The sequence below is a fragment of the Carassius gibelio genome, chromosome B3 (assembly GCF_023724105.1).
Source record: "Carassius gibelio isolate Cgi1373 ecotype wild population from Czech Republic chromosome B3, carGib1.2-hapl.c, whole genome shotgun sequence".
In the NCBI taxonomy this organism is placed as follows: Eukaryota; Metazoa; Chordata; class Actinopteri; order Cypriniformes; family Cyprinidae; genus Carassius; species Carassius gibelio.
The window spans coordinates 31,659,769-31,683,548 of record NC_068398.1 but is presented as its reverse complement, the minus strand read 5'-3'; the positions used below and the strand labels follow the sequence as shown (position 1 = coordinate 31,683,548).

General features: G+C 36.6%; 1 protein-coding gene across 1 annotated transcript in view; it reads left to right on the top strand.

Annotated features, from left to right (window-relative positions):
- Positions 1-23,780, top strand: part of LOC127953120 (NACHT, LRR and PYD domains-containing protein 12-like) — a 41,811-nt gene that overhangs the window by 15,645 nt on the left and 2,386 nt on the right. The window contains exons 4-10 of the mRNA XM_052552058.1: positions 1,365-1,448; positions 1,637-3,571; positions 11,407-11,580; positions 12,152-12,325; positions 15,649-15,798; positions 18,260-18,430; positions 20,628-20,786. Coding sequence (XP_052408018.1) covers positions 1,365-1,448; positions 1,637-3,571; positions 11,407-11,580; positions 12,152-12,325; positions 15,649-15,798; positions 18,260-18,430; positions 20,628-20,786 — 2,847 coding nt within the window. The remainder of the gene's footprint in view (positions 1-1,364; positions 1,449-1,636; positions 3,572-11,406; positions 11,581-12,151; positions 12,326-15,648; positions 15,799-18,259; positions 18,431-20,627; positions 20,787-23,780) is intronic.

The following is a 23,780-nucleotide window of genomic DNA, read 5'->3' as shown; positions in this document are numbered from 1 at the left end:
AGAGAGAGAGAGAGAGAGAGAAATCGCTTTTTTTTTTTGGCTCACACTTTTCTTTTCCTAATTTTACAAGTTGCAAGTTACAAAAAACACAAGCAGTGTCTGATCACGGCCAGGTGTTCTCCAAGTCCGATGACTCCGATCACACAGGTATTACACACAATGTTAAACAGACCCTGTAAAAAATGTTTTGATCCATTAAGAAATTTAACATATACATGTGTTATAAGATTCTTGATCAAATATAATATTTAATTTAAATTACTTGATAACTTCAGAACCAAAGTGTTAAAAACACAACCCCATCACAATCTCATAACCCTGTTATGATCAAATAAATAACGGGGTTGAGTGTGACGGTGGGTTTTTTTTTTTTTTTTTTTGCTCAAAACGGCTCCTGCCCTAAATGTAGTGAATAACAGGAGAGCACATGGTATGCGTCGTATTAAGAAATCATGTATATTGTTGAAGAAAAATTATTTTCACAAGAAAGTTGATGTAACACAGCTGAGTCGTTAAGCTTGACTATCACAATATTAATGTTATTCTTATAAAAGAAGGGAGTAACTTGCCTATATCTGCTCACAGTGTTTTCAGAAGAGTTATATGGTGTCACTTCTTATTAATGATGTAACATAAGGATCAGTTCATCATTTTTATGGGGGAGAATGATTTTGTAACGAGGTTGAGGGGTTACTGAGGTATGGAACTAAATAATATGATCTTGTTAAATAATCATGAATTTACTAAAAAAAAAAAAAAAAAAACTTTACTAGCAAAAAAGTACAGATAGATATTCATGAGAATAGCAAAATGTATAGACATTTTTCTAATTTTATTATTCGTATCCCAAAAAAACAAAAGAAAAGATCATTTCTAATATATAGATACAATATATGTTGGTTTTTAAACCTTATTAAAAGAGACATTTCAATAAATACAAAAAAGATTTTAAAAATAGATTTTGATAACCCAATAGGTAAAATAAATTGAAAATAATTATTTTTTCCACTAAAACTTGTGCATCATCTCAGTTTAATACGTGAACATAACAAAAGATGTGATCGCTAAAAAAATGTTTTTGGCGGTTAAATCCTGGGGATGCTTCCTGTGGTTAGTTCCCAGTGGTGACCTCAGCAAAAAATTCACCCACAAATGAATATTTATGTAATATTTATAACTGTTTTAGTTGCAGTTTAGATACCTGTACCTTTATCTTGGGCCTGAATCTTTGTATGTTAGCATTAGTTGTCACTTTTCATCTGCATGATTTGCATATTGGAAAACCATCCTCAACCACTCCTGAATAATGTTTAGATAGTTAAAATGTAAAAAAAGCTACAAGAAACAATATTTATTTTTCTCAGCATCATCAGGAGGAAGAGAAAGAGAGCAGCTTCTCCACTGCAGCCCCCTGATCTCAGTGATGGATCAGTGCCCTTTGATCCTGTGTGAGTATATTATTATGAGTGATACTTTCAACACAAGAGCAAAAAATATATACACAAATTACAAGAGAGAAATTTACATTTTTAGTTCATTAATGCAATAAAATTTAAATAAGATTATTTAATATAAGAGACATTTATATATTTTTGATAAATCTGTTTGCTGTTTGTTTTTGTGTCTCTGTTTTCAGTAGTGGGAGTACTAACCAGATCAGATATGCATCCTGTCAGACCTTCACATTTTCTAACTATCAGAACCACATTAATCATTATGATACAGAAGTATCCTTGCAGCGTGATTCTCACCCACCAGTGTATGAAGATCTTCAGAGAGTCAAAGACCAGCACAAAACCAGCATGAAGAACAAGTATGAGAGCTTATTTGAGGGAGTCAAACTACAAGAGAATCAAACCCTCCTGAACAGTATTTACACACAGCTGTACATCATAGAGGGAGAGAGTGAAGGAGTGAATGAAGAACATGAAGTGCTACAGATGGAGAAAAGTTACAGGACACTCCAAGACACTCCAATCAACTGCAATGACATCTTTAATCCTTTACCTGAACCAGGAGATGAGGAGAAGAGAAGAAAGAAAGACACAATAAAGACTGTTCTTACTAAAGGCATCGCTGGAATTGGAAAAACCGTCTCTGTGCAGAAGTTCATTCTGGACTGGGCCGAGGGAAAAGCCAATCAGGATGTAGATTTCATGTTTGTGCTTACATTTAGAGAAATGAACTTGATTAAAGATCATCAGTACAGTCTTCACAGACTTCTGCTTGACTTTCATCCTGAACTTCAGTATCTGGACTCAAAGATTTATGATGAATGTAAAGTTGTGTTCATCTTTGATGGTCTGGATGAAAGCAGAATTTCACTGATGTTTTCAGACAGTCAGAAAGTTTCTGATGTGACTGAGATTTCATCAGTGGGTCTGTTGATGTCAAACCTCCTGAGAGGAGATCTGCTTCCCTCTGCTCTCATCTGGATCACCACCAGACCAGCAGCAGCCAATCAGATCCCCTCCAACTACATCAACCGTGTGACAGAGATTCAGGGATTCAATGACCCTCAGAAGGAGGAATATTTCAGGAAGAGAATCAGTGACGAGCATCAAGCCAGCAGAATCATCTCACACATCAGAAGAGCAAGAAGCCTCCACATCATGTGTCACATACCCGTCTTCTGCTGGATCTCATCCACTGTGCTTCAAAACATCCTGAGACAAGATCTCAGTGCAGAAATCCCTAAAACTCTGACTGAAATGTACATCTACTTCCTGCTCATTCAAACAAAGATGAGGAACCAGAAGTATGAAGAGAGCGATTCAGAGAAACTCCTGCAGTCCAACAGAGATGTGATTGTGAAACTTGCTGAACTGGCTTTCAATCAGCTGATGAAGGGCAATGTGATGTTTTATGAGGAGGACCTGAGAGAGAGCGGTATAGACGTCACTGATGCCTCAGTGTATTCTGGGATCTGCACTGAGATCTTTAGAGAGGAGTCTGTGATTTATCAGAGGAAGGTTTATAGTTTTGTACATCTGAGCTTTCAGGAGTTTTTTGCAGCACTGTATGTGTTTCTCTGCTATTTACACAATAACAGTGAGATTCTGGAAATGTTCCTGATGGGAAAGAACAGAACTCAGTGTGAGAAAGTTTCTCTGGATGTGTTTCTGAAGGAAGCAATGAATAAAGCCTTGGAGAGTAAAAATGGACACCTGGATCTCTTCCTTCGATTTCTTCATGGGATCTCACTGGAGTCCAATCAGAGACTCTTACAGGAAGTACTGATAAACACAGAGAACAACCCAGAGAACATCAAGAAAATAACCCAAAACCTCAAACGAGGTCAGAAAAACAATATCAGTCCTGAAAGATGGATGAATCTGACACACTGCTTGATTGAGATGAAGGATAACTCTGTAGTTGAAGAAGTGCAGTTGCTTTTAAAATCTAAAGCAAAAAGTAAAAGTCTTACTCTTGCACAATGTTCAACTTTGGCAAACATGATCCTGATGTCAGAGGAGGTGCTGGATGAGTTTGATATTAAACAGTACAATATCAAATCAAAAGAGGGTCGATGGAGACTGCTACCTGCTGTGAGAAACTGCAGAAAAGCTGTGTGAGTATGAACATCATATTGCAATATAAACATAATTTGAAAGAGGTGGTAATAGAGGTTTGATGATATTTTCTGGGTTTGTGTTGACAAGCATAACATATAATGGATTTTAGTTATGGCTGTGTTGGTCAATGTGACAACTGGCCCAATGTTGGGGTACGGCAAAACAAATATGGATATTATGGCTATTAGGACACAGATAAAGTACTGTGTTATGTTTAGAAAGTAAAAAAATGATTTGCAGCCAATTGTTATATCATGACCATGGAAACATTTGAATTCTTGTTGAATGGGAGAGATTTCTGAGGACATAAAATTGAATTATTCCACAAAATAAGGAATCTCTTGTTTCTTTTCCCAAATAGTCACTGTCTCACTTGCACATCCTTCACTGGGGGAAAATAAAACACTTCGGAAAAAAATGGTCATGAAAAACTATATTAATATTTTTCTCCCCTTTCACCTTTTTTGAATGTTGAATATCCTTGTTGAATGAAACATTCATTAATTTTCAGATGGTTAACATTTAAACTGATAGAATACAATAAATTGCTTCATTTAGAGACTAAACCAAGTGCTGTCGAAGCACATGTAAATTGTGTATGTTTAGCTTTTTCACCACATTTTAGCTTGTAACTAAACATATGAAAACCATAATAGATTTCATATATTTATTTAGAGCAGGTGGTCTTGATTACATTTGCACAATGTAAGATAGCACAAGATAATCCTCGCAGAGTCACAGGAAATGCTGCTTTGCTTTAAGCTAAAGTTTTCCAGGATCTCACCATTTTATAATGACGACAATAGGGTTTGTGCGATAGACCAGGGGTGGTGTCGGCACCTGTCAAGGAGGGCGTGAGCATCAGTTAATTCAGAGCCATTTCCTTGAGGATTTATGAATATCAGTTAGAAAATCTTTACTCCCACTCCCACTCCCACTCGACAGTTAGAGCAGAGTTGGCTCGAGTCTCAGTCACACTTCTTGACAATGTAAGATGATTAACAGTTAGCCGTGTCGGAAATCCAACTACGGATTGGCATGTTGTTATCTCAGAAACACGTTCAGCCATCACACTGCATCAGGTAAACTACTTACAGGTCCTTCTCAAAAAATTAGCATATTGTGATCAAGTTCATTATTTTCCATAATGTAATGATAAAAATTAAACTTTCATATATTTTAGATTCATTGCACACCAACTGAAGTATTTCAGGTCTTTTATTGTTTTAATTCTGATGATTTTGGCATACAGCTCATGAAAACCCAAAATTCTTGTATATATTTATGTCTCAGCATAACTACGCACCTATCCCAGGGGCAGTTCTAACACATTTTTAGGTGGGTTTCAGCACTCCTATCTTTCAACGTATCTCCCAAAAACGATCAGGTCAGTGCTGCTTCCTCAAGAAAGTTTTTCATTTTTAAGTCTTGTCAGCTTAAACACTAAAGTAATTTTAAGAAATTTAAGCCCAAGACATCTCAATGCGGTACTCACATGCTGTGATAAAGCATTTCTTATGGCGTTATTTTACAGAGAAATGTCGAGAGTGCATTATTTTAGCGCAAAAGCACATTATTACAATGCACGAGCACAAATCTTTGCGCTCACACACGGATTTTCTTTGCTCTCGCACTAAACTGTACGCGTTTAGATAAACGCTGCTTTCCCCCAGAAAGAGTGTGTGCACTTAAAACCTGTCTCTCCTCTCGCTCAAACTGTGTCCTGTGCACGCTCAAATCTCTCTGTGCTCATGCACTGTAGATATTAATTATTTTCACACCTGAATTAAACATTGTCAAAAGTTATCAACCAATCAAATTTCAAAGATGGATCTCTAATTTCTTTACAATTTAAAACTACTTAGTCGTAATATTAGAAATGAATCAGGTGTTTTGATGATTTGTACATAACCCACTTTAACAGTTTTGTCAAACCCTTCTGTAAATTTATCTAAACAAACAAAAACCATATGATTCTTAAAATGAATGTGGTCATATATTGTGTACTTGGTTTATATATATATATATATATATATATATATATATATATATATATATATATATATATATATATATATATATATATATATATGGGTGTAACGGTTCACAAAATTCACGGTTCGGTTCGATACGATACACTGATGTCACGGTTCGGTTCGGTTCGGTTCGGTACGTTTTAGATACAGCAAAATGCAAAAACATCTCAACTTTTCAGAATGCCGCAAGCGCACCGCGGGTCATGTGACAAGAACTAACCAATCAGCTTCATCCTTTCCCATAACAACGTTGAAAACTCAGCCAAGATGAAGGAACAGCTGATCATAGTTGTATATGGATTGCAATTTTGAAATAAATTTAGTAGCAGAGCTACTGCAAGCGATTTTTAGAGCTGCAAATCCATTTATCCTTTGCTGAAATTTCCGCGTCTCATGGAGAGAGCACGTCATTGTTGCTTAGCAAAGACAGACGCCTCATGAGCGCTTTGGAAAGGAGGAGAAAGACGTGCTTAGCGTTTTCCACGCGTTTTTAGGAGCGATATGTGAACGGACCCTAAGGCGCTCGCTCACTCAGCACGCGCTGAAGGCTCATTGCAAAATGTCTAATGCATTTAACAGACCAGAAATATAAGATCCTAAAATAACCAACAGGTCTGGTGTTTGGGTGCACTTTGGATTCCCTGTAAGCTATAATACTGGTGTCTAAATGCTGCAGGCATAGTTTGTTGCGTGCATGTTTCTCCTTTTTTTCGTCTTTTCCCAGATACTGACACAATAAGGTGATGTCGGCGTAAATGAGTTGACATGTTTCAAGTATTCACGCTGGTGTTTTTTTTTTTTTAAAGCAATGAAGCAACCGCGCGAAGCCCTCACTATATAGGATTTTAGAAAGAATGCAGAGCACTAGTGTAGTGTGCAAACTTACCACAGTGTGGATTTCAGAAAGTGTGCAAAGACTTCACGTGCACACTTACCATAACATGGATTTACAAATAATGTTCTAAGGAGGGGCTCTCATGTCACTCTGATCGAGCAGCTCATAGATGGAATCATGCATCTCAAACAATATGTTTGAGAGTCATCTTCTTTTTCTAGTCTGTTAAACGCATTGGCCATTTTGCAACGAGCCTTCAGCGCGTACTGAGTGAGCGAGCGCCTGACTGAGTCATAACATAACATAAACATAAGTTGGTGTTTTTTTCTTCTTCGGGAGTGCCAGGGGCGTTGCCTGTTACGTCGTTTGGGTTATTGGGCTACCTTGTTGAACGCATATCATTATATTTCTCTTTTTTTTTTTCCAAATATAATTAATTAGTCCAACGAACCGTTCGGTATGCATAATGCGTACCGCGTACCGAACCGAAAGCGTCGTACCGAACGGTTCAATACGAATACGCGTATCGTTACACCCCTAATATATATATATATATATATATATATATATAAAATTCACAATACAGATAACACCATACAATTTTCTTCCAATTTATAAATTTTTTATTTTTTTACAAAATGAGACTTAAGAAAATGTGTCATTTTATTATTAGAAAAAGACAAAATGCTCCATATTTTTTTGTGAAATTTAAATGCACATTTCTTTATCCACTGTTCACTTAAGACATAACTGACTGCGTTTACAAGAATACTTGCAATTATTTTGAAATAATTTTGTGCCTGTGTTATATTCAGAAGCTAGGATACGCGAAAGACAAATCAGTTCTGTGTAAGCCAGAAACGCTGCTCTCAGCACGTGCTTTAAATGAGTGTGTACAAGCTCCGTAGATTAAGCTACTTATGATGTCTTGGGCTCCGTAGATTTAGAAATAAGTGCAAAAGATCAACTACGAACTGTTTACCCCTTCCAGCGAGTGAACAACGCAAATCAAGTTAGGAATTTTACATCACTATTCAAGATAGCCCATCGGTCTCGGCGGAGATACACTTTGGAGCCCGACTGAAAAGCACAAAAGCCCGGGACGTTGGGCTAGCGATTTTACGAGCCCTGCACCTCAGATCTATTCAGTTTGTGAAGAATTGGTTTCCACACGGGTTTTGTTAAACAAAATAATTCTTTTTAAAGCCAATTCCTGGCTTTTTCTATTTAATTGACATAGCTAAATATTATTAAACTGGAAATAAACTAAAGATCCATCTTTGATTGTCCAAATAATTACAGGCTCTGTTCACTCAGCCAATAATATTTCACGTAGTATTTTCATCAACAATAAAAAAATCAAGTAAAGGCCCTGCACAAATCTGTTTTGAGACTACTTTTTGATAACCATAATGATAACCTTTGACAACGTTTAATTTCAGGTGCGGAAATAATTTATATTTCTAGTGCATGAGTACAGAGAGATTTGAGCGTGCACAGGACATCGTTTGAGCGAGAGGAGAGACAGGTTTTAAGTGAAATTAAACAAACTTGCGGGTGCATGTCCTAAAAGGTTGAAAACCGATGCCAATGTTGAGATGGCATTGTGATTCCGCCTCCCACCCATCTTCCCGCAACCCGCCAAAAGAATTGACATTGTATTTCAATACTTTCTCTCGCAGTTATATCGCTGGGTAATTATACTGTACTGTATATAAATTGCGGGCATTAGGGAGCCGCTATTAATATGTCGGCATTGAAATCACTTTTGAATGTACACACGTTTTTCACTTTCACTTTAAATATTCACGATCACACATACTCTGTGTGTGCTAGGCTACTGAGTGGCACTATTTACCACATATTTTACAAGATTAGATGTTTGTCAGTGGTGCTCAGAATCATCCTATCTGTCATATATGTAATTTCTCCTTACTCTGTTTATGTGTTAAATACAATTTTACATACTGTCATATAGCAGGCTACAGCTAGTAAGTGGCAAACATGCTTTATATGCTTCACACTCCTATTATTAATATGGGTAAATTATGAGTGTTTTATGTAAAGATCTTACTTGTTTAGAGAGATTGGGGGGGGGGGGGTATTTTCCACCAATAGCCCTATCAAGTGGAAAATAGTAAAAAGTTTGAAAAAGACCAAATCACCCAAGGGTAAAATTATGGCAGTGCTGTGTTAATTATGGTTCACTTCATAATTTACTTTTTAAAATTCACTTTAATTAACTTTTCTGACTTTTGGGAGAAATCATGAAGATGTGAGACAAGAGGTGGGCTCTCTTCAGCTTGTGTCCCATAGCCCTCTTATAGTGTAGAATGGGATATAAGGTGAAGCATTTATCATTGCAGGGGTGTTGGAACATGAATGAAGATACAGGGAGTCTGGGGTGGATATGTAGTGTCTTTTATTAATGTTGCTTACTATGCAAGTGTCAGATGAGAAGTTGACAAAAACACAGAAATCACAACTACATATGTTTCCGTCTCTGCCTGCTCAAGCGCTGGCATATGTCCCAGTTCCCAGGTGCACCATGTATTTGTTTTCCAGTTCTAACACAAACATCGATGCTAGTTCAAGCTTGCATATGAAGAGTTTCAATGCAAAGGCCTCTAAAAGCCATATTAGTAAAAAATGAGATAATGACACTGAGTAAATGCCCTCCACACATAGTATATGTTCATCAAGTACTTTCACTTCAAATGCACTAAATTCCAGCCTCAACCTGTTCAGAAGTACCTGTACTTACCGTATATAGAACCTAGATCTGTCAGATTAACGCATTAATTTGTAAAAAAAAAAAAAAAAAAAAAAAAAAAAAACTGCAATTAAAATAATTTAATGGAGTGGCACCACCCCCAAACATGTATTTCATCTTACATTTCAATAGTTGACTGTTGACAAATATGGTGCAGGGCACAACACTATAAATATAAAAACATTATAAATGTTGTTGTGCCCTAAAATTTTGATATTGGTGCTAAAATGCACCTGTATGTTTTTGTCTCATATTTATATCATACGATATCACACGGGCAGAGAGAGCAGTATTACACAAGTGCTGATTTTTGTTAAATGTGATTTTATAAAACAGTTAAGAAAATAATTGTAAATAAAAGTTTATATTGTGTCATATTTTAAACATAATATTATGTGTTTTTGCTCAATTTTGCAAAGAATATATTACCTTTAAAGCCACAGCAGAATTGTTGTGCATCCCCGAGCAACATAGCATTTAGTTTCTGAATGAATTCGTTTTGAACAAATCGTGTGAACCAATGATTCAAAGACCCATTCATAAAGAGAGCCATTACTGAATGAATCAGTCATTTGAACAAATCGAATTAATTATATTTACCACCACCTGCTGGCAGATTTAGTTTCTTATTTAGAGTATCATTTAATTATTATTATTATTAAAAGGTTAGTTCAGCTACAAATGAAAATTAGGCTGCATTTGACTAACCCCCGAGGCATCCTAGGTGTATATGACTTTCTTCTTTCAGATGAATCCAGTCAGAGTTATATAAAAAATTAAATTTTTCAAGCTGTTTTATGGCACTCAGCGGGTGTTGCATTTCTTCAGTCCAAAAGACATGAAATAAAAAAGCACCGGGAGTGAACAAAGGCCTCCTGTAATGAATCAATACATTTTTGTAAGAAAAAATATGCATATTCAAAATGTAATAATCACTAAACTGCTTTGAACCAATATACTATCCTTTTCCTTTATCAATGATTTACCTTCACCTAAGTCAATAGCAACTGTTTTTACAAGGATTCTTGCAGAAACATGCATTTTGACAGTTTCCCATGAATGGAACGGAAGTGAACGGATGCTATATTTTAAATTATTGATCAATATGTAAATCTGTTAACCAGTCCTCCACTAAACCATATTTTGCTGTAGAAACCACCAGATGTTGCTAATATACTTAGTGTTAAAACATTCAAGTAATGAACCTTTTTTCGGCACAATTTCACCTCAAGCGGTTCAGAAAGCCTCGATTTCACATGACTAGAATTCAGTTTTCACGTGCATCTGAATGGCTCTCACCATGTCTACAATGGGCGTGAGCGGCATGATGCGGCACAATGGGAAAACATACAGTAGAACCCATTATAATCAGTCATGCTGTATACACCGGATGCGACAGTAAATCCCTCATTTTTTATGACGTACTGACACAAAGTTTAAAGGATTTGTAACAGTCACTTTGACGCGTCCATTGTAGACATCGCAACTGTTACGAAAACGGTCAGTATAAATATGACAGTCAGTATACCTCAAATCGCACATCCTGTGATGTGACTATCGTGAATGTGCACATTGCAATATCGATGCAGAAACAATTTATTGTGCAGCCCTACTTAGAGGCTCTTGCATCTGACCTCTTCATATAAATCTATGATATTATGTCATACAGTATGAAAACAATATAGACTAGAAATATTAAAAGCATATATGTTCCCACATATATCAAGTCAATTCGGTTGTTAAGTGATGACGTAAGAAGCGCTGTTTCCGGGTCCAAGCCTCAACTCGCTTCACTTGAGAATACTACCCCAGCAGCCGTTTATGAGCACTGTTTATTCATATTAATCATTTAAGATAAACGCTTTCAAACCTACGGTATACACTACAGTCTCTGTGCTCACAGCGTCCCAAACACAAATAATTTATATATATATATATATATATATATATATATATATATATATAAAAGACTGTTTTGTATAAACAAGAAGAAACAAAAGTATTGAAGCATCATACACATGATCTTCATGAAATATGTCACATCCGTTTTATTGGCTGGTCTTCCTCATGAAAGAAGACCAGTCAGGGAATGATCAAGAATCATTTTTTTTTTTATCGTGGAAGCAATCTTATGGAAACATCATCATACAAGCAAGTCTTTTAATCAAAGTGTTTCCCTCTTTTCAGATTAACAGACTGCAATCTCACTGATCAACATTGTGAAATTGTGGGTTCAGCTCTACAATCATCAAACTCCTCACTGAGAGAGCTGGACCTGAGTAACAATCACCTGCAGGATTCAGCAGTAAAACTGCTCTCCGATGGACTGAAGAGTCCAAACTGTCAACTCAACGTACTGAGGTTTGCCTTTTACTTTGATTTGTGCAATATGTTGATGTTCGAGTATAGTTCCATGTATATAATGTTTATGAAAAAAAAAACACTTTTACATGTGTTCAAGATTTTTTACCAGTATCACCTGAGGTTTAGTCAAAAGGAGAGCATTCTATATAATACTACTACTAATAATAATAATCACAATAATAATAATAATAATAATAGTAATAATAATAATAATAATAATTCATTAAATTTTATATAGCGCTTTTCTAGGCACTCAAAGCGCTTTACATAGACAGGGGGTATCTCCTCATCAGTAGATCTAGTTTATGTAAATAATTCTGTTAGAAAAACATTGATTTGACTAAAAAGACTGTTTTGTATAAACGAGAAGAAACAAAAGTAGTGAAGCATCATACACATGATCTTCATGAAAGACACATGATCTTCATATTGGCTGGTCTTCCTCATGAAAGAAGACCACTCAAGGAATGATCAAGAATCTTTTTTTTTTTTTTTTTCGTGGAAGCAATCTTATGGAAACATCATCATACAAGCAAGTCTTTTAATCAAAGTGTTTCCCTCTTTTCAGATTAACAGACTGCAATCTCACTGATCAACATTGTGAAATTGTGGCTTCAGCTCTACAATCATCAAACTCCCCCCTGAGAGAGCTGGACCTGAGTAACAATCACCTGCAGGATTCAGCAGTGAAACTGCTCTCCGATGGACTGAAGAGTCCAAACTGTCAACTCAGCATACTGAGGTTTGCCTTTCACTTTAATTTGTCCAATATGTTGATGTTCGAGTATAGTTCCATGTATATAATGTTTATGAAAAAAAAAAAACACTTTTACATGTGTACAAGATTTTTTACCAGTATCACCTGAGGTTTAGTCAAAAGGAGAGCATTCTATATAATACTAATAATAATAATAATAATAATAATAATAATAACAATATTAATAATAGTAATAATAATAATAATAATTCATAAAATTTGATATAGTGCTTTTCTAGGCACTCAAAGCGCTTTACATAGACAGGGGGTATCTCCTCATCCACCTCCAGTGTGCAGCATCCACCTGGATGATGCGACGGCAGCCATAGTGCGCCAGAACACCCACCACACACACCAGCTTACTGGTGGAGAGGAGACAGAGTGATGAAGCCAATCAGCAGATATGGGGATTGTTAGGAGGCCATGATGATCAGAGGACAATGGGCGAATTTAGCCTGGGATTTTTAATAACCACAGAGAGTCAGGACCTTGGTTTAACGTCTCATCCAAAGGACGGTGCTTGTTGACAGTATAGTGTCCCCATCACTACACTGGGGCACTAGGACCCACACAGACCACAGGGTGAGCACCCCCTGCTGGCCTCACTAGCACCTCTTCCAGCAGCAACCTAGTTTTCTCAGGAGGTCTCCCATCCAGGTACTGACCAGGCTCAGCCCTGCTTAGCTTCAGTGGGCAACCGGTCTTGGGCTCCAGGGTGATATGGCTGCCGATATATTTTGTTTCGTATATTTATACCCCGAGTAGAGTGAGCCTTAACTCCCATCTGTGAGGGGAGGTCAGAGGACTCATAGGCCAGGTTGATAGCCTCAACTACCCACTGGCTGAGGGTTTGCTTAGTTGCAGGTAGACTTCTTTTGGGAGAACCATAGCACATTAGTAGTTGGTCCATCCACTTCATAGACCACGGGCAAGGTGGCCGGTCATGACCGCACCAAAGCCATTGAGGGACACATCTGTCGCTCACATTTCTAAGGCACAGAGGCAACGTTGCGTGACCTTGATAGTTCGAAGTGGATTCCCTCTCTGGGAAAATCCCTTGGTCTTGAGCCACTAGTGTAGGGGTCTCATGTACAGCAGACCAAAGGGTATCACAATGGACACACCTGCTCTGAAACTGCTTTACATTGAGTGACTGGCCTTCTCCTGACTCTCTTGACTGATGTGAGGATTGACTTGATACAAGCAGGGGACAGACATGCTTGCATCGTGGTTGAATCCCACACGACACCTAGTGGTCCTCTGTAATGGAGAAAGTACACTTTTCTTGGCATTCAGTCTCAAACCCAGCTCCCCCATGTGGGCAAGAACGACATCTTGTTGAACCGCCATCTCCTCTGATTGAGCTAAAATCAACCCATTGTTGATATAGTTTACACTGCATTCCAAATTATCATGCAAGTGATATATCAATAGGATTTCGGTTCAATAAAAAGTCAGATTTTTGTTAGTGTGGTTTTTCACATCTTTTTAAATAACTGGTATCAATCTCAGACAGATTTGTTCAATAGTTTCATTTGGTAAATGGAATCCCTAAAATGAAGAGGTTGTTCCACATTATTAAGCAAGTCACAGTTCTCATGAATTATGGTGAGGAAGAAAGATCATTCTGGAGATGAAAAGTATGAAAAATGCAATGTCTTGCAAAATGCATCAAAACAAACAATATTTCGTGAAAAAAAAAATAGAGATTATTGAACTGTCAAAAGATTTGTGAGTGACTTAGAGCACAAAAGATCTTGGTCAGATGAAGATTCTATCAAACAAATGAACTGTATTGTTATACCAGCGGTACAGCGGACAGGTGTTTGAAGTTACTGGAGTCTCCAGATCCTCTCCATGCAGACTGACAGTTGTGTGTAAAGCTGCATTTCAGTAACTGACAACCAAACCTTACAAAGAGAAACCTGCACAATGGCTGTAGAAACACATGAAGACTTGTTTAAGTAGTATTATTCACTTATGAATGCTGCAGTACAATTGTGATAGTCCAGATAAATGGATTTCTGATAGTTGATGAATGGCCATTCTATTCCAATGAGACTAAAACATGGAGGTGGTGGATGATGATTTGGTTGAAAAATTGCGAAGTGAGATGTAAGGTTCATAACTTAGAGCACAGAAGATCTTGGTCAGATAAAGATTTATAAAGGAAAGTTTCTGTCAAACAAATGAATGATTGCATTGCATTGCAATGCCAGCTGTAAAAAGCCACTGCTGAGCAGGGGACAGGAGTTTGAAGTTACTAGAGTATCCAGATCCTCTCCATGCAAACTGACAGTTGTGTGTAAAGCCGCATTTCAGTAACTGCCAACCAAACTTCACAAAGAGAAACCTGCACAGTGGCTATAGAAAACACAGGTGGATGCAGGTGGATGCTACACACTGGAGGTGGATGAGGAGATACCCCCTGTCTATGTAAAGTGCTTTGAGTGCCTAGAAAAACACTATATAAATGTAATGAATTATTATTATTATTATAACTGACAATTTTCTGCTGTGGTATAAAATGAAGAATAGTGCTCTCGGAAATAAAAGGATTTTCATGAAGGATAACACACTATTCCATGCTGCATGAATACCATTGTGCTAAACAATTTGAAATGTGTCTCTACAGCCACTGTGCAGGTTTCTCGTTGTGAGGTTGGGTTAGCAGTGACTAAAACACAGCTTTACACACAATGATGTAGCTCCAAAACACCTGTCTGCTGCTCAATAGGTGCTTTTTTTACAGATGACATTACAATACAGGTCATTTGTTTAACAGAAACTTTCCCAATAATTGATTTGCTTTTTATGAAATATTGTTTGTTTTGATGCCTTTTGCAAGACATTGCATTTTTTTTCATAACTTTCATCTTTAGAAAAAAATCTTTCTTCCTCACTATATTTCATGAGAACTGTGACTTTCTTAGTAATGTGGAACAACCTTTTTAACTAGGGTTTCCATTTAACTGAGAAGACCTGGCAAACTATTTAAGAAATCTGTCTGAGATTGATACCTGCTATCTAAAAAGATGTGAAAAAACGTACAAACAAAAGTCTGACTCTTTATTGTACCAAAATCCTATTGATATATAACTTGCATAATAATTTGGAATGTGATGTAGTATGCGGATACCCTGCAGTCGCAGTGGAACCAGAGCAGCATCCACACACTTCGTAAACATGCCCCAACCATCTTCAAATGATGAATGTCACAGATCTGACCTACAGGTCACCAGTGAAAAGTATTGATAGATATTTTACCATATATCTCTTTATAACATGAACACTTACTGTTGTTGTAGATTATCTCGTTGTTTGGTGACAGAAGAAGGTTGTGCTGCTCTGTCATCAGCTCTGAGGTCAAACCCCTCACACCTAAAAGAGCTGGATCTGAGCCACAATCACCCAGGAGAATCAGCAGTGAAGCTAATCAACCAACTGGAAAAAATCAAGTAAGTACAGCAGAATGTACGTAAAAAATAATCCTCTCTGATGTTTAAATATATATATTTTTTTATTGCTGCCCCTTTCTGTTGTAAGATCCTGCAATCTAATGTGATGGCTGCATGCCTTTTAACCAGTCACATTTTTCAGTCTGACAGGTTGTAATCTCTCTGATCGGCACTGTGAAATTGTAGCTTCAGCTTAATAATAATGTGTCACTTATTAGGAACACCTGTGCACCTACATATTAGGAACACCTGTGCACCTACATATTAGGAACACCTGTGCACCTACATATTCATGCAGTTGTGTACTCCTCCAGGCATGTGACAACAGTACAGTGCATAAAATATTGCTGGTGTGGGTCAGTTAATGTTTAAATAGTATAATGTTTGAATAGGAGAACAAAATGTGCTCTGATTTTGGCAATGGCATGATTGTTGGTGTCAGACAGGCTTGTTTAAGTATTTATTTAACTACTGATTCACTGAGACTTTTACAAACAACATGCTTTTACTAAGAATTCATTTTTACTAAGAAATTATAAATATCCAGTGAGTGGGAGATCGGTGGATTCATTTGCTTTGTTGATTGGATAGGCCAATGAAGAATAGCCAGACTGGTTACAGGCTACAGAAACTCAGATAACCACTCTGCAATTGTGGAGAGCAGAACAGCATTTCAGAATGCTTAGTATCTTGATCATCGAGGTGAAGGGGCTACAGCCATGGCCGGACATACCATTGGGCTTGAGTGGGCTGCAGCCCATGTGCCCCGCCTTTGCCAGTTTATGTTTGTTTGATTTGTACATTATATGCCAGTCAGAATTAAGAAATTAGTATTTGCATTTCCACTGCGCAAGCAAGATCCAAATGGGCCAGCCAGGGCAACAGCTTACAACTCTGAACTTCGAGGCCACAATCAAACAGCATAAACTGGTATTGATGATTATTTCACATAGAAGAAAACACGTATTCAATCGCGTCTGCACCAATTGGTTTGTTATCACATGGCCACTTTAAACAGCTCTATTAAGCCTTTAGTCCCAAAGAGCGCACATTTTAAAAGATAATGATACATTCTCAAATGTTCACACCTCATTTCTTTAAAGAGGATGATTCTGTATTACTATATCAGTGTTACTCTAAATTATGTGATCATCTAAAGAGTTTTGAGAACTCTCTCTCATCTTACTCCCATTACACATATATGAGAAGAAATGTCATCAAAATTATTTTAAATAAAAATAATTTAATGAGTTTCTGTTTTAATAACATAGCTATGGCTATTGTTAAGACTTAACAACAGTCTTTTTTTCTCTCTAGAATATCTGCATGATCGCAAATGTACAATAAACATCAACTTGCAGAGTAACTTTCAGATACAAAATTCTGTTTTGCTCCGTCAGAAAGAAAATAGAACAAACAGCAGAACCGCAGAACTCAGAAAAACAGTGTTTTGTTCCTCAGGGTTACACAGACCAGCAAATTATTCAATCAGGCTATAAATACAGTAGTTTAAAAAGTTAAATGAATCAGCTTTTTAAACAAATTGGTTGATTCAACTCACTCATTAAGACAGTCACTTGCCACCACATACTGGCAGTTATATTAAACTTTGACTATAGCCTAAATGTTGCATATTGATTGCCAAAGCCAAAACCTCAAAGCATATGTTTGTGTATTTTGTGCTACTTCATAATGATGTTCTATTTGTGGGCATTTGTATTGTAGGTTTAGGGCTAAACATAACCTCAAGCCCTGGGGCCCCCACCCCCCTAAGTCCTGCCCTAGCAGAAGATGACATCAGATTCCACTTCTGTTGGCTAAGAACAATAAACTGAAGCTGAAGTGACAGAATCACTAAAACTGGACAGTTAAAATACATAACTTGATCTGATGAATCTCGTTTTCTGTACACATATGGTTTTGTTGCCAGTCCAGGTTGTGTAATAGTTTTGGAAACTTTACACATTTTGGTGTGTTAATTCCAATCAATCTTCACTTGAATGTCACAGACATTTTGAGTATTGGCGACAAACTTGTGCATCCTTTCATGGACACAATTTACCAATTTTTTACATGACAGGATAATGTACAATGACACAAAGCCAAAGTTATCTTAAACTTTTTTTGTGAACATGACAAAGACTTCCCTGTTCTTCACTGGCATTGGATTGTAATTCAGTAGAACACATTTGGGATGTTGCAGAAGAGATACACGGCATGAACATACATCTGACAAATGTAAATAATACTGTTATGTCAGCATGGATCGGAATTTTATAGCAATGTGTTTGGATTATTTGTGTTCGTGGAATTAATGGCATGAGGAATTCATACTGTTTTGAGAGCACTTGGAGGCCCTTCCTAATTTTTTAATAGAGTGCTCCTAATAAAGTGTTTTACAATTAACACACCATATTTATCAGTTCCTATGTAATGGGTTGTGTTTCATTACCTTGTTTAGATTGGTCAGCTGTAATCTCACTGGTCAGCACTGTGAATTTGTGGCTTCAGCTCTACAGTCATCAAACTCCCTGAGAGAGCTGGACCTGAGTAACAATGATCTTCAGGATACAGGAATAAAGCTGCTGTGTGCTGGACTGAGGAGTCCAAACTGTCAACTCAACAAACTGAGGTATTTATTGTGTTTTTTAGCTCAAAGTGTAGAGTGTAGAGTTTGTATTCAGTGCCCCTGTACAAATATTGGCACACTTGGTAAATATGAGTAAAAGCCTGCTGTGGAATAAAATATGCTTTGTTTATCATTTTGATATTTAATTGAAAAAAAAAATCTTTCAAATGTTTATTTCTTTTTAATTTTGATGATTATAACTGACAACTAAGGAAAATCCCAAATTCAGTATCTCAGAAAATTAGAATATTACTTAAGACCAATACAAAGAAAGGATTTTTAGAAATCTTGGCCAACTGAAGAGTATGAAAATGAAAAGTATGAGCATGTACAGCATGTTTGCCTGAATTACTGCAGCAATGCAGTGTGGAATGGAGTCGATCAGTCTGTGGCACTGCTCAGGTGTTATGAGAGCCCAGGTTGCTCTGATAGTGGCCTTCAGCTCCTCTGCATTCTTGGGTCTGGCATATCGCATGTCTCTCTTCACAATACCCCATAGATTTTCTATGGGGTTAAGGTCAGGTGAGTTTGCTGGCCAATTAAGAACAGGGATACCATGGTCCTTAAACCAGGTACTGGTAGCTTTGGCACTGTGTGCAGGTGCCAAGTTCTGTTGGAAAATGGAATCTGCATCTCCATAAAGTTGGTCACCAGGAAGCATGAAGTGCTCTAAAACTTCCTGGTATATGGCTGTGTTGACCTTGGACCTCAGAAAACACAGTGGACCAACACCAGCAAACGACATGGTACACCAAACCATCACTGACTGTGGAAACTTTACACTGGACCTCTAGCAATGTGGATTGTGTGCCTCTTCTCTCTTCCTCCAGACTCTGGGACCCTGATATCCAAAGGAAATGCTAAATTTACTTTCATCAGAGAACATAACTGTGGACCACTCAGCAGCAGTCCAGTCCTTCTTGAAACAAGTCTCTTCTGACGCTGTCTGTTGTTCAAGAGTGGTTTGACACCAGGAATGCGACAGCAAAACCAATGTCTTGCATATGTCAGTGTGTAGTGGTTCTTGAAGCACTGACTCCAGCTGCAGTCCACTCTTTGTGAATCTCCCCCACATTTTTGCATGGGTTTTGTTTCACAATCCTCTCCAGGGTGTGGTTATCCCTATTGCTTTTACACTTATTTTCTTCCGCATATTTTCCTTCCCTTCACCTCTCTATTAATGTGCCTATTAATGAGACACAGAGCTCTGTGAACAGCCAGCCTCTTTAGCAATGACCTTTTGTGTCTTGCCCTCCATGTGCAAGGTGTCAAAGTCTTTTGGACAATTGTTAATTCATCAGTCTTCCCCATGATTGTGTAGCCTACAGAACTAGACTGAGAGACCATTTAAAGGCTTTGCAGGTGTTTTGAGTTAATTAGCTGATTAGAGTGTGGCACCAGGTGTCTTCAATATTGAACCTTTTCACAATATTCTAATTTTCTGAGATACTGATTTTGGTATTTTCCTTTGTCAGTTATAATCATCAGAATTAAAAGAAATAAACATTTGAAATAGATCAGTCTGTGTAATGAATGAATATAATATACAAGTTTTACTTTTTGAATGAAATTAGTGAATTATTTTTTTTTTAAATATTATTCTAATTATATGTCCAGCACCTGTAGTAAAGGATAAAAATGGATAGCTTTTTAATGGATAGCACAAATAACCACAATATAAGCTTAACAGTATGAACTTAACTAAAAACTGGGTTATAATAAACTTGTCTTTAAAAAATAATGAAACAAGCAAAAAAAAAAAAAAAAGATAATTTGAACATTTTAGTGCTGTTGTTTAAAAATAAGGAAAACTAAGGAAGAGTGTTGAAAATATCTGATACAGTATCTACATCTTATGTAGAACTTTTATTTTGAGCAGAAACTATGAATTTGCTAACTGGAGTCAGATCAGTTCACAGGTATTTCAGCAGATGTTCTGTTATGAACACACAAAAAGTTTACTGACCAACTGCATGAAGAACCAAACAGGTTAAATTGTTTTTCACACACTTTTTGAGTAAAATGAAAATGATTCATTTTGCACATGAATCAGACAGCTTCATGATTTCAATAAAATAATGTAGATAGCTTTATAACGTACCGTTCACAGATTTGCCACATTGGTCACCAGTTGAAGAGCTCTGTTGGCTATTGTATTGTAAATCTTTTCATTATTTTAACAATTGGACTGTTGTTGTAGATTATCTGGCTGTATGGTGACAGCAGAAGGTTGTGCTGCTCTGGCATCAGCTCTGAGTTCAAACCCCTCACACCTGAGAGAGCTGGATCTAAGCTACAATCACCCAGGAGATTCAGGAGTTAAACTCTCTGAAACACTCAAACATCTGGACAAACTCAAGTAGGTTGAGCAGTAACAATCATCCTCTCTTCTGTGATTGTGAGGGAATCTGTAATTATTGTAGGGCTGCCTCCTAACGCATGAGCGTCGAGCAGGAGCGTAGCGTGAGTAGCGCGGCAGCGATGGTTTCGGCGTCAGGTCTATTTTTGCTGGGCTGCCCACGCTCAAAGCAAACTTTTGATGGACATATAAATATGTATAAATATAAATAAATATGACTTCACATAAAACGCGCTAAAAATGCACAGAACAACAATGCCTAGTGTGTTTTAACAGGAATTGGAGTATGTCATGATAGAAAATGAAGAATAAAAAATATGTTTAGAAGATTTTTAATTGCCATAAGCATTATAACATAAAACATTTTATCAAATTTACAATGAGCAGTTCATCTTGCTCAGGATATTTAAGAATTAGTTCGCCCAATTTGCTAAATTATGTCATTAATAACTCACCCTCATGTCGTTCCAAACCAGCATTACCTCTATTTATCTTCAGAACACAGTTTAAGATATTTTAGATTTAGTCCGAGAGCTCTCAGTCCCTCCATTGAAGCTGTGTGTATGGTATACTGTCCATGTCCAGAAAGGTAAGAAAAACATCATCAGAGTAGTCCATGTGACATCAGAGGGTCCGTTAGAATTTTTTGAAGCATTGAAAATACATTTTTGTTCAAAAATAGCAAAAACTACGACTTTATTCAGCATTGTCTTCTCTTCCGTGTCTGTTGTAAGACTGTTCAAAACAAAGCAGTTTGTCATATCCGGTTCGCGAACGAATCATTCGATGTGACCGGATCTTTTTGAACCAGTTCACCAAATCAAACTGAATCGTTTTATACGATTCGTGTCTCCAATATGCATTAATCCACAAATGACTTAAGCTGTTAACTTTTTTAATGTGGCTGACACTCCCTCTGAGTTCAAACAAACCAATATCCCGGAGTAATTCATGTACTCAAACAGTACACTGACTGAACTGCTGTGAAGAGAGAACTGAAGATGAACACCGAGCCGAGCCAGATAATGACTTGAGATAGAGAGAGGAAGACTATTAACTGTTATTAATTTGCGTACTGTCATTTGTAAATATGCAAATGGAAAACCCTTAGCTAGGTGTACATTGTGTTATAAGACTATATATGGCACATCTAGCTGCGATCCATCTTATATCATAAAAGAAAGAGAAACTCTTTGGGCCTCATTTGTGAAACAGATGTACAACATTAAAGTGGGCATACAGTCGTTTTTTGCACAAAACTTTTATCGATATGGACATGAGCGATGGATGGATACAATCAAATCTCAAGTCAGGTCTCCGCTCATGTATGCAAGTCTATTTAGATTATTTATTTAGTTTATTTAGATTATTTATTTAGTTTATTTAGATTATTTATTTAGTTTATTTAGATTATTTATTTAGTTTATTTAGATTATTTATTAAGTTTATTTGGATTATTTATGTAGTTTATTTAGATTATTTATGTAGTTTATTTAGATTATTTATTTAGTTTATTTAGATTATTTATGTAGTTTATTTAGATTATTTATTTAGTTTATTTAGATTATTTATTTAGTTTATTTAGATTATTTTCCTGACCAACAACTGAAGCTCATTAGTCAATTGTGAACCAGTAAGATTAGAATGTAATTTTTTTATTTTGTTTATAAAATGAATAAAATGGATAGAATGACACAAAATATATTTCTCTCAACAAAAGAAAAAAACAAATATAGGCTTCACTCATTTTTGTGACTCTGTAAAATTAGCGTGCAGCACTTAAACACTTTCGTGCATGTGAAGGATTTTACTACCATTTTGGAACGCGTGCCTTGTTTATTCCACACAATGAATAATAGTTTACAGTTTTTTACAGATGCTAGGACCCATTTCTCAATACCTATGGTCACTTTTGCAAAACTCTTCACACAGTGAGCACAACAGAAACCTATGTGGGCTACACTGAGGATCAATTATCCTTGTTTTGGCACAAAATGCATTCAATGACTACATCTCTCAAATTTCATGAATTATTTTCTCACTCACACACAACAACTGCCAAAACTATGGAGCCAAACGAGTCTCAATAAAGATAAATGCACACACTACATTCACATATGCACACACAGGATTCATACATGCACACACATAATTCATAAATACACACACAGGATACACAAATATGCACAAAATTTACAAATGCACACACAAAATTTAAAAAGCACAGAAGATTCTCAAATGCATACAAAATTCAGAAATGCACACAAAATCCAGAAATGCACACAACATTTACAAATGCACTCAAGATTCACAAATGCACAGAACAAGATTCAGAAATGTATTTCTGATGCACACACACATATATCTTGATTTACAAACTGCTTGCTGTCTGTGAACTTCACTGCATTTGTGTGTGAATTTTGAGACTCCTCTGATTTGGCTCAACACACAAATGCTTTTTTTTAAACAGGGAATGATCAGCAACCAATCAGATATCTCCCTTCTTTTAGCCAATCACAAGAACGCACCCCACGTGGGGGATTGTTTACTTATAAGCCAATCACATGAAGGCGTTCACACAGCGCGATATGCCTGTGGTGCTGCATATTATAGCCTACTTATTTATGAAATTGTATGAAAATACAGATGTTTAGATTACAATTCAGGTTTATTTTTTATTATTTTTTTTACAAAATATAAATTAAAAAATGTCTCAATACATATAGCCCAGACTGTGACTGCAGAAAAAAAGTTAACCATGAATTCATAAATTTGCAATAGGCAATTATTTCATTTTATTGAAATATTTTAATGAAAGCAAAATAAAATAAAATTTTTTTACACCTTTTTAAATATTTAAATATATATAAATATTCTTTTGGATGCAATATAGAAGTCACTTTAATTATAATATTCGGTCCCTACATGAAGAGGGAGTCAGTGGTCCGCTGAGAGAGGAAAGTGACTCTCCGGCTGAGAAAAGTGAGTTGATTT